General features: G+C 40.3%; 1 protein-coding gene across 1 annotated transcript; it reads left to right on the top strand.

Moving 5' to 3' along the window:
* Window positions 1-10,519: 10,519 nt before the first annotated feature.
* pmchl (pro-melanin-concentrating hormone, like) lies at window positions 10,520-10,918 on the top strand. The gene has a single exon (XM_029659032.2). It carries the CDS (start codon window positions 10,520-10,522, stop codon window positions 10,916-10,918), a length of 399 nt encoding a protein of 132 aa, XP_029514892.1.
* Window positions 10,919-12,850: the final 1,932 nt, after the last annotated feature.

Genomic DNA, 12,850 nt, shown 5'->3' with positions numbered 1-12,850 from the left:
AATTTAAATGTAGCTTCCTGTCTATTCACCAGACAGCCATTATTTAAAAAATGCCAATGCTTTCTGCTCTTAAAAAGTGTGTGTGTGTGTGTGTGTGTGTGTGTCCTCACCGCTGATCATGGCTCTGTATGTGTGCGTGTATGTGCATGTGAGTGTATGTGTGTGTAACAATACAGACTGAGGTGTCTCTTGTGAAAGGAAAGACAAATGACAGGGATATGTAGAGGATGGAAGGTATGGCATGAAATGCAGGTATGTGAAATGCATTGTTTTGGTTCCAAGAGAAGAAATGGCCCCCTGAGGTACAATTACAGTGAATAAAGAAGATGTTATTGTGTTTGGAGGCATTGTGATTGGAGAAACACTGCCCTGTGTCTGTCTAAATCTTGACAATTTATCAATATTTTTCTCTCCAAGGCATCTCCCCTATGAATTAATTTCATACACATCAAATCAAATATTTTTCCTGACAAAAGAAAATATGAAAAAAAGCATAGTGTGTGCAGGATTCATTCATGGTATCATCACAATCCAATTCCAAAGGCTGGTTTGCTTATTGTTTTGTAGACTTTCCATTGGTGCACAGAAGCACTATCCCCAATAGAAATAAGGAAAGGTGAATACAATGGAGGAAAACAACTGATACGCCTCAATTAACATCAAAGCAAAGCTCTATTTATTTATTTTATTTTACCTTTATTTAACCAGGTAGGCAAGTTGAGAACAAGTTCTCATTTACAATTGCGACCTGGCCAAGATAAAGCAAAGCAGTTCGACAGATACAACAACACAGAGTTACACATGGAGTAAAACAAACATACAGTCAATAATACAGTATAAACAAGTCTATATACAATGTGAGCAAATGAGGTGAGAAGGGAGGTAAAGGCAAAAAAGGCCATGGTGGCAAAGTAAATACAATATAGCAAGTAAAACACTGGAATGGTAGTTTTGCAATGGAAGAATGTGCAAAGTAGAAATAAAAATAATGGGGTGCAAAGGAGCAAAATAAATGAATTAATTAAATACAGTTGGGAAAGAGGTAGTTGTTTGGGCTAAATTATAGGTGGGCTATGTACAGGTGCAGTAAACTGTGAGCTGCTCTGACAATTGGTGCTTAAAGTTAGTGAGGGAGATAAGTGTTTCCAGTTTCAGAGATTTTTGTAGTTCGTTCCAGTCATTGGCAGCAGAGAACTGGAAGGAGAGGCGGCCAAAGAAAGAATTGGTTTTGGGGGTGACTAGAGAGATATACCTGCTGGAGCGTGTGCTACAGGTGGGAGATGCTATGGTGACCAGCGAGCTGAGATAAGGGGGGACTTTACCTAGCAGGGTCTTGTAGATGACATGGAGCCAGTGGGTTTGGCGACGAGTATGAAGCGAGGGTCAGCCAACGAGAGCGTACAGGTCGCAATGGTGGGTAGTATATGGGGCTTTGGTGACAAAACGGATTGCACTGCGATAGACTGCATCCAATTTGTTGAGTAGGGTATTGGAGGCTATTTTGTAAATGACATCGCCAAAGTCAAGGATTGGTAGGATGGTCAGGCCACAATGGAAGGCCACAATGTTGAAGATGATGACTTAAGAGTAACCCAAAATGACTTAGAACTCAACTTCATTCTCTGCATCTCTGCATGTCCGCAATATTGTAAAAAATCATCACAATTAGACGGTCCCCACTGACTAGATCTTTCCGTATATTGTACATGGTATGACACTATCATTTGGTGCAGTAGTATTTACTGCTTGCCGAAACAATGAACACAATTGCACATATTTATATTGTGATGAAAACAATGTGTTAATATTCTGTGAACTGAACACTTAACAGTGAATTTTGTATTGAATGATTTTATTTAAACGCAAATCTAGCTGAAAGACGATGGCCAAAGCATACCCATGATGTTGCACAACGATTTAAGGCAATAAGTATGATATATTTGGGCTTGAAGTAACATATCCATGTGAATGCGGTATCTTTTCCTACGATATGACACACAAATTATTTTCAACCTAAGTTTCATTTCAGGGCTTGGTTTTAATTGAAAGTTACCACCCACCAACCAGCATGGCATTGTTAATTCATCAGAAACAGCTACAAAATTAATCCTCTTTGCAACTGAGATGAGCCAAACATCCTTGTGTCTGCTTGGCCGCCTGAGCCATGAAGCAAATTAGAATAGGGTCTGGAAACGTCTGTTTTTTAACCTCCACTATTTTTAACATAAAATTATCATAATCCATTGGATAATTTGTCAATTTTCACTTATTTTTGAGCTAGTCTGTATTAAAAATACACATATCTGACCACTTTATAAAATGGTATAATTGTGTGATATGATAACATTTTGCAAATCCGCTCCCACCCGTCGCCCCAAGATGAATGGTTTTGACCACTAGAGTTTTGCCTCACTACACGCTCCAAATATACATGTCATCTGCGGCGTGCATGATCTTGAAGCAAATCATTGTAGCCTATCATTTCACTTCCCATGTGAGAACCATGAGCACTTCCTGATTTGGCTTTGCTGTACCGCAGCCAAAGCCTGCCAGCAGCTTACCTACCAAGGGTTGTACCGTGTCCATTAGAATTTCGCATTTCAATAGTTATACATATTACCGGAGCTTCATCGTATTCTTTCAAACCTTTTCTTCTGGCAGATTTGCGGCTGCCATTCATGGAAGACTACACAAATGTGGAGATAACAATAGTTGACAAAGTCAAAGATAGTCCAGTGGTTTCCATCTGTGGCGAAGTTTTACCTAAATGAATGATTATGACAAATCCAACTCCAGAACCAGCTATAAAGCCAGCTGGCTAATCTTTTTAAGATGGTGTAGTAGTAAAAGAAAATGCAACAACATAACATGAGATAGCTAGACAAGGTTAGCAAGATCGCTAGCTAGTGCTGAAATGGACTTGAGCATACTTTACGTTTCAACACACATCCGAAAATTGCTTGTACGCAATTGAGAAAAACGGTAAGCTCCATACCAGCTTTACTCAGTTCAGGTGCAAGGCAAAACAATTACGTATGTTGTTAAAAGAAATATGTGCCTGCACACTTTTAATACGTCCTAAACGTGAAACTTTACAGCACAATCATCCCCAAAATGACTAGATCTTTCAAATTCCTGCATGAGGGATTTCAGTGGAATTATAAATATCTCTGAGTGAATGGCTGTTTACATGTACAGTGCATTTGGAAAGTATTCAGAACCCTTGACATTTTCCAAATTTTGTTATGTTACAGCCTTGTTCTAAAATGTAGAAATTGTTTTAGAAATGTTTGCAAATATATTCAAAATAAAAAACAGAAATATCACATTTACATAAGTATTCAGCCCCTTTACTCAGTACTTTGTTGAAGCACCTTTGGCAGCAATTACAGCCTCAAGTCTTCTTGGGTAGGATGCTACAAACTTGGCACACCTGTATTTGTGTGCTTAGGGTCGTTGTCCTGTTGGAAGCTGAACCTTCCCAGTCTGAGGTGCTGAGCACTCTGGAGCAGGTTTTCATCAATAATCTCTCAGTACTTTGCTCCATTCATCTTTCCCTCTATCCTGACTAGTCTCCCAGTCCCAGCCACTGAAAATCATTGCCACACCATGATGCTGCCTTCCACCATGCTTCACCGTAGGGATGGTGGCAGGTTTCCTACAGACATGACACGGGATTCAGGCCAAAGAGTTCAATCTTGGTTTCATCAGACCAGAGAATCGTGTTTCTCATGGTCTGAAAGTCCTTTAGGTGCCTTTTGGCAAACTCCAAGGGGGCTTTCCTTTGCCTTTTACTGAGGAGTAACTTCCATCTGGAGCTTTGTCAGAGTGACCATCGGGTTTGTGGTCACCTCCCTGACCAAGGTCCTTCTCCCCTGATTGCTCAGTTTGGCCAGCTCTAGGAAGAGTCTTGGTTCTTCCATTTAAGAATGATGGAGGCCACTGTGTTCTTGGGGACCTTCAATGCTGCATACATTTTTTGCTACCCTTCCCCAGATCTGTGCCTCGACACAATCCTGTCTCGGAGCTCTAAGGACAATTCCTTCGACCTCATGGCTTGGCTTTTGCTCTGACATGCACTGTCAACTGTGGGACCTTATATAGACAGGTGTGTGCCTTTCCAAATCATGTCCAATCAATTTAATTTACCACAGGTGGACTCCAATCAAGTTGTAGAAACATCTTAAGGATGATCAATGGAAACAGGATGCACCTGAACACAATTTCGAGTCTCATAGCCAAGGGTCTGAATACTAAATTTGCAAAAATGATAAAAATCTGTTTCTGCTTTGTCATTATGGAGTATTGTGTGTAGATTGATGAGGAAAACATTTATTTGATTAATTTTAGAATAAAGCTGTAACATAACAAAATATTTTATGGCCTTGGTGATTCTACAGTATATTAATCTATTTTCTATGATGAGCAGCTCCATTGAATATACAATAGCCTATAACAAAAACATATGACAAACAGACAAATCACAGAGTAAGTCATGGAGTAGTCTGTCACAGCAACCCAAACATAATGGGATCCTGTTACTGAGTAACACAACAGAGGAGTTTCTTGTAAAGGCCTAACCACTCAAGTCTTTTTTACATGAGCCATCAGACAGCCCATGTGTCTGGAATGGTCTACCTCCACAGTATAAAGCGTGGTCAGAAATCCAGTCAATGTTTTATTGAAGCTAGACTTGTCAAGATTAGATTTTTCATACGGCGCAAAACTATCCTCCCAACCAGATTATTCATGCGTTGTGATGTTTGAAGACTTTTTGGTTGAAATCATCAGAATTCCTGGAGACATTTTCTCTTTGTATCATTCCACATGGGAGCAGAATAACAATTTGGCAACAAACACATCATGCCAAGAATCGCACACAGTTTCTACTTGGCATTACTTATATTGGAACTAATTAGTTGAATTAACACTTTGATAACAAAGACCTAAGAAAAGAGAGTGAAAAGGTCTCATACATTACAAACCTTACCTATTTCCCACATAGTCAATGCACAACACTCAGATTTTATCGAGCATGTCCATATAATGAATTATTCCTTCGTTTCACTAAGAAAAAAACCTGAAATACTTTCCGCAAAACATGTTTTTGTCTCTCTCTCTTACACAACACCCAGAGAGCTTGTGTTGCTATTTATAATCTGCATCATGATTACTTGTTATCTGACCATCACCATGGCTACTGGTATCTCTGCAGATCTCTTTGTGTGTGTAACCTGTGTATGTGTATGGGAGATTATACATCCTTAAGTGCTCAAAGATGAGAAGATGGCTTTGCCTCTTGTTATTGCATTTAGCGACCCCTTCATGACTCAGACCTATTTGGGTCCATATAGCTTTTATGGTATCTCTGCACTGTATCTAATGAGTGATTTAGGTGGAGGTGGCCTCTGATCTAGGATCGGCTTTCATCCATTGCCTTTTATCCAAGCCTAACCTTATCCATTAGCTATAGAGCGAAACTGACCTTACATCAGATCTGAACTTCTATCTTCCATTCAGACCCCAATTAGTTTGTATTCATCTCTAAATCCCAATGCAATAGTGCCTGCTGCCTGAAAGCGTCCTTGGGCGCACATCCTAAGTGTCCACGTCAATGCCTTACCCTGGTGAGCTGACTGTTATCCAAAGTCTATATGAAAGACACACTAGATTACCTTCTCTAGGTTCTTCACAGGATAGAAGACTGGAGGACTATGTCATCCATCCTTTAGAAATTGCATGATCTGCCTCTGAATGGTGAGTTTGGTTCAGAAATCCTCACGCCGTAAGTGGAAAGACAGATTTCTATCACCCCAATCTCAGAACTGGCTAGCAGAATGCATGGAATTTCAACAACATAATTCAATTTGTGCCTGTTAATATGTGGCATTCGTCCCTGTTAGATCTGTGCCCTGTATTTACCTAGCTGGAATAACACTTTAGCCTGTTTGGTGCGGCCTCTTGGTGTTGTTTTAAAGAAGTGCGTTGCCGTGTCCAAAAGGGCTCTGCGTTATGTGAGAGGCACTGTCTCCCCTCGGTGCTTGGCTGGGGTCTTTTTGCCCCCCTCAAACCCCCGAGACTCAAGCCTGGTGTTTGGGTTGGCATCGTCAGTGTAGTCAGCTGGTCTGCCCATCTTGGCCTCGCACTTCAAATGGCCTTTTTTTCTATAGTGGTGAGGCAGTGTTGCAGTTAATATGTGATTCTCTGTAAAGCACAAACACCTTGAACGCTGCTCTGGACTAGCTGCTACCCCCTCTCCTCGCCCAAGGGCAAACATGGAAGGGGTACCCTGTCCTCTACCCTGCCACTCGACTTTCAAGGAGAGAAAAGTTAAGAAAATACGTATTGAGGAGTATAAAAAGTCTGCAGTCTTTCATGTTGCCTTGACTGCCTATTGTATCCGGTATTTATGATAGAATGGCATCCATAGTGCATAAAACAAGCATTCTAGTTATGTTATAGAGTCAGGTCTGTCATGGACATGTGGTGTACAGCTGTACTCCAATAACCACACACATCACCAAGCAAACACCTGAGGAGGGAGAGGCCTGAAACACACTGGCCACCAACAGATAAACACTCCACTCTGTTATAACTACAGTATCCACAACACCACTGGACACATACAGAGGTCAATACAGTTCCATACTGCGAATGAATAACTCGGTGGGGTTCGGACTGTTTGTCTTTTCCACATGTGGTTTATAAGGAAAGTCATGAATGAATGAATCAACAATATGATTTGGAGGTTCTGCTTTATCATCAGTTCAATTACAGGTTATAAAAGTTCAATGTGGTTTCAGTTAGGTTTCCACCGTGTCATTACTCTGTTTTCCACAACTTTCAGTGATGTCTGTCTGTTTGAGCCGTTTGTCCACTTGTAAATAAAAGTAGATTTATGGTCATGACATCCTGTTTCAGTAATCTTAGCTGTAGTCACCCCCCATAGCATCCATCCATTTGGTCTTTACATGTTGTCTTATGGAACAGAGGGCCTGTGAAATGCACTTTATCCAATCCCGCCCACCTCCTAAAATGAAAGAATGTTATATCTACAGAGACATGAGCCCTGTAAGACAATATAAAAAAAACAAGGTGAAGAAATGGTCAACTGACAGACTAATTAGTCATCACAGATGGGCTAACTTTGACCATTCAGAACACAGACACGCTTTTCAATAAGAAATGGTCCATGGTATTTCCCATCTGGCCACACTGGCAGTACATCACCCTCACTAAAATAACCAACGTGATTTGTTCCAGACTGGAAGCCATTAAAGGTCATAGTTTTAGAAAATGCACACATTTCAGAATGACATTAATGTTCTTGATGTGACTATGGACTGTTTTCGCCCATTATAAACTGTTGGCCTAATTGAAAAATATTTAATTGAAGAAAAGACATGCCTACTGCTGTGGCCAGGTGATTTTTGATTTACTTAGTTAGCTTTTAATATATACTGAATAAAAAAATTAATGCAACATGCAACAATTTCATAGATTTTACTGAGTTATACAGTTCATATAAGGAAATCAGTCAATTTAAATAAATCGATTAGGCCCTAATCTATGGATTTCACATGACTGGGAATACAGATATGCATCTGTTGGTCACAGATACCTATTTGTGAAAAAAAAGGTAGGGGCATGAATCAGAAAACCAGTCAGTATCTGGTCTGACCACCATCATGCAGTGCAGAATCTCCTTCGCATAGAGTGGATCAGGCTGTTGATTGTGGCCTGTGGAATGTTGTCCAACTCCTCCTCAATAGCTGTGCGAAGTTGCTGGATAATGGCGGAAACAGGAACACACTGTCGTACACGTCGATCCAGAGCATCCCAAACGTCAGTGTTCGTTGTCCGTAGCTTATGCCTGCCCATACCATAACCCCACTGCCACCATGGGGCACACTGTTCACAATGTTGACATCAGAAAACCGCTCCCCCACACAATGGACATACTGACAAATTCTCTAAAACGACATTGGAGGCAGGTTATGGTAGAGAAATGAACATTGAATTCTCTGGCAACAGGTCTGGTGGACATTCCCACAGTCAGCATGCCAATTGCACGCTCCCTCAAAACTTGAGACATCTGTGGCGTTGTGTTATGTGACAAAACTGCACATTTTAGAGTGGCCTTTTATTGTCCCCAGCACAAGGTGCACCTGTGTAATGATCATGCTGTTTAATCAACTCCTTGATATGCTACACCTGTCAGGTAGATGGATTATCTTGGCAAAGGAGAAATGCTCAGAAATAAGCTTTTTGTTCATATGGAACATTTCTGAGAAATGTATTTCAGCTCATGAAACACGTGACCAAAGCTTTACATGTTGCGTTTATATTTTTGTTCAGTGTAAGTTCGATATAGATTTTAAGGTTGTTTTGATTTTGAAGAAATATGAAGTGCTTGAATATTATTTTGGGGGGGGTGATTTTTTTTATTTTTATAAATGGAGTAAGAGGACATTAATTGAATTTAAAAAACATAGTACTGCATCCTGATACGCTTTTTTTCTTGTATATCATACTAAACCCTGCTAGAAATCCTTATGAAATTTTGATTTTGTCTCTAGCTAGTTGCTTGATTTTAATAGCATCGTGTTTGATTATTTGAGTTGCAATATAATTTAATATTTTCTGTTCGAGCCAGTCTGTCACGCCCTGACCTTAGAGAGCCTGTTTATTTCTCTATTTCGTTAGGTCAGGGTGTGATTTGGGTGAGCATTCTAGTTTTCTATTTCTTTGTTGGTCGGGTATGGTTCCCAATCAGAGGTAGCTGTCTATCGTTGTCTCTGATTGGAAATCATACTTAGGAAGCCTGTTTTCCACTTGTGTTTGTGGGATCTTGTTTTTGTTCAGTTACTAGTTAGCCTGCAGAACGTTACATTTGTTTATCTTTTTTTTTTTTTTTGGTGTTCATCTAAAAATAAAGATGTACACTTTCCACGCTGCTCTTTGGTCTCATTCCGATGACGGACGTAACACAGTCGGCTTGTTTACATCCAATTCTTTTTTGACATTTAACATTCACCTGCAAAAAGAGGAGGCTGGAGTATTAATTTGCTGAAAACAATAATGCAAACTTCTAGATCCCCCTTCAACAGAACCATTTTCTCTCTGATAAGGAGAAGGGAAGATAACATTAAAGGAGGCCATTAAAGCATTTCTCTGAGACGAAAACACAGATACCACCTACTTCAAGTTTATTCCTCTTAATTGGGGAACTATGGGAGAACTTCTTAGAGTGTCATTTTCACACAGTATACATGTATGTGTGCTAACGATGTCTGAACAAATCAGATTCCTATCTAAAGTGATCAATTTCTTTAAAATGTCTTGGAAAACTACACAAAAACATCCTCCACTTTAAAGTTTTACAGCTGGGTTTGACCATTGGGCAAAAACCAACCCTTGTCAAACAAAGTTAAGTTTTGAAGCAAGACATGCTAGTATGAATAAACAGACAAAATGTCCAAAATATACTGTAGTAGGCCTATTTATAGAACAATAATAACGGCTCCCCAAAAATATATACTTCTTTGGACGAGAGTGGTGCGTATTTGAAAAGTTATTATGCAGTAACAACATCTGACCGTAGCAATATCTTATCTGAGGTCATCTCTATAAATCACCAAACAAAACCATTGACGGTTCACCAGCCAACATCTCCTTTTTTGTGCAAATCTCTAGCCAAGCTGACTTTGAACCCATCATCATCACACCAGCATTCTGTTTGAAGAGGGCTACAGTATGTGAGCAGGTTTTCAACCCTTAACTCCCTGTCTGATCTTCCTAATTAGGTAAGGTTGCAAATATGCAGGTACCAGTAAGTGAACAAATAAGGCTTTACAGAGAGCACAGACAGCAGACATAAAGGATATGCTCTGAATTAAAAGACATTTCCGATCTTCACCAAAGCCTTACATCAGTGACGACGTGAATTTCCTCTCAACACGTATTCAAAGAACCCTGCTGGTTTTCCTGGTGCCACATACACACCAAGCTCTTCAATGATCACTAGTTAACTTTTCAACTGTAATCCCACCTGAAATCCCTTATTTTCCGTTGTCATAAGGTGGCCATGAGAGGGGAGTATGTATCATTGGGAGTCCTTAACCACAAGGTAGTACATGGGTGAGTAATCCTCTCCAGTTGTTTTAAAGGGCAGGCTCTTGGAATGGCATCTTCCTTTGTGTCCTCATTCAATGAAATCCCACTGTTTCATCCTCACAGACTTTAGAAAACCAGCCACGTTACAAATAAGCTTAATTAACTCTCCACAAGACACAACACTCCAACACTGTTAGGGGTCTCACGTCATCATACTGTTGTTTAATACCTGAAACACAATGAGAAGAAAAGCAGTGATGAAACAAATTTCAAATGTTGCAAATCCTGGAAGTCCAAACAGTATAAAAGAGGAAGACAAACATCTCGGTCAGAAGAGAACGAGCTCGAAAAAAATCACAACAACCTGCAACATCAACCTCAACGAAGATCCTCATTCTCCAAGATGAGACACTCTGTCCTCTCCATCTCCTTTGCCGTGGCACTTTTCTTGGAGTGCTACACACCGTCCACGGCGATCTCCATCGGCAAGATGGACGACGTCGCCTTGGAGCAAGATACCCTCGATTCCCTACTGAGTGTAGAGGTGTCTGAAAACAGCCCTGATTCAGTCAGAGGCAGGAGCTCCAAGATTGTCTTGCTGGCAGACTCTGGCCTGTGGATGAACCTGAACAGAGGACTTCCTTTCTACAAGCTGAGAGCTGCAGCCGCCGGGCCTGACAGAGCCCTGACTCTGGACCGCAGAGAGGCTGGCCAGGACCTAAGCCCCAGCATCTCCATCGTCAGGAGGGACACCATGAGGTGTATGGTGGGAAGGGTGTACCGACCCTGCTGGGAGGTGTAGAGTTGACCAATGAGAGCGTCTCGTCTCATCATCAATCTGCCAGCCAGATTACCCTTCTGCATCTTAAGTTGTATAATATGATCTTTCGCTTTGAGTATATGTAATCATGTAATTACATGAAATGATATCTGCAATTAAAAAGACAGGACACTGCATTTGACGTCTTGTGTATGCTTTTCTCTAGTAGCACAGCTTGCACTGCGATGCAGTGCCATAAACACCTCCCCCACTCGGGAGGCCTTTATCAGTCTTAATAAGGTTTTGTGACAGCCAATTATTCTCAAATAATAGCATTATGGAATTACCCACAGTATTACATTTACAACAGCCTTTTGTTATTTGGTCTTTAACGTTTACATCACTCTGGAATGGGAAGTAAGTGGGAAGTAGGTCTATAAACTACACAAGAAACTTGCATCATTCCGGGAATAATGTGGTGTTGCTAATAACCAGTATGATATCAGAAATAATCAGCTGAAGTCATATTCTGTTTGTCCACCATACATCCCACGGGGCACAAGTATGGAAAAAGTATGAACATGTATGCAATCAATACTGTAAGTTGCTCTGGTTAAGAGTGTCCCCTAAATTACAAAAAAATGTAAATGTAAACTGTCCAGGTTCTGAGTGGATTCTGTCCAGCTTTCAGAGGAAAAAAGGAACGTGTATTTATTGCAGTGTTTGATTGTGAAACCATTGATAATCATTCCCTCTTGTGGATGTGTACATGACTCTGAATGTCTCCAAAGTTCCTGGGGTGAGCTGAGATTGAATATGGTAATGAGTTTGCATCAAGAAGCAATTACTTGGGTTGGAGATGATTGCTCAAATTGGCCTTTAATCACCGATTATGTGATAAGTTGAAATACTCTTTTCCAGTCTCTTGATTGAGAGAATAATGTTATTATGGTTAATCTTGTTGTTTTTCAAAACACATTATTACAAGTTTCATGTTGTCTCGTTCTGTTACCTACTATAATCTTACATGACTGCACACTTTGTCCTGTTGCCAGTTTTTCCTCTGTTCACAGTATCCTCTACCATTTTCATCTCTCCCATCTCATTCCACTGACTACATTGTATAACTAGATTTCTCCTTATTGGTATTATGTTGCCCGCTACCGTATGATGTTATGAGGGAGCTGCATGTGTGAAAAAAAGACCAAAAGAAAGTCCATGTGTATCAACACAGGAAAAATATACGTATCAGACTTTGTCTGGGAGTTTGACATGCTCTCATGCTAAACATTCCAGTCCCCAGTTACATTACTAACATGTCTAACGGCTGAGTGTCTCAGGACCCTAAGCAGACGTCCTTATACTTTCAAAGCATTAGGTTGTATATGATTTCCACTAAGTGCTGCAGTGAGGTTGAGAAAGCCTCTGAACACTAGTATGTTGTCTGCCTCTTGTCTGTCTGCCATTCTGAGGTACACTTCCATTGAGAATGACCTTCGGGGTTTATAGCTCAGTTAAGAGGTGCATTAAGCTTCCTGTTGTTTCGGGGACATGAATTAAATGCCCTGAGAGTTTGGAATGGGCTTACTGTATCTACAATGTTTTGATGCAGCCACCCTGTCAAATGCAGATGCGAATGAAGGCCTAAAGATTTGTAGATAGATACTCTGAACTGTCAGAGCAGCAGGCTAATTAAAGTCCTTTGTAGCATTGATTAGTCAAAAGAACACCGCTTACTAGAATTTAGATGTGTTAGAATTAATTGAGGACATTTCTACTGGCCAACCTGGAGTGTGTTTTGAATATGTTATATCTCATGACCTTGAAAGGGAGGTATTAAATTATTATTTCATGTCATAATGATGCCAGATGATTTGCATTTGATGTGTAACCACATTTCTAGTGTACCTGACAGTATTGTAGTGCACTTAACAAGTAGTAGCAACATTGAACAGCACTAAGCTATTCTGAAGA

The sequence above is a fragment of the Oncorhynchus nerka genome, linkage group LG4, assembly GCF_034236695.1.
Source record: "Oncorhynchus nerka isolate Pitt River linkage group LG4, Oner_Uvic_2.0, whole genome shotgun sequence".
Classification (NCBI taxonomy): Eukaryota; Metazoa; Chordata; class Actinopteri; order Salmoniformes; family Salmonidae; genus Oncorhynchus; species Oncorhynchus nerka.
Note: the sequence above shows the minus strand (reverse complement) of the source record. Positions and strands in the feature narration are given on the sequence as shown.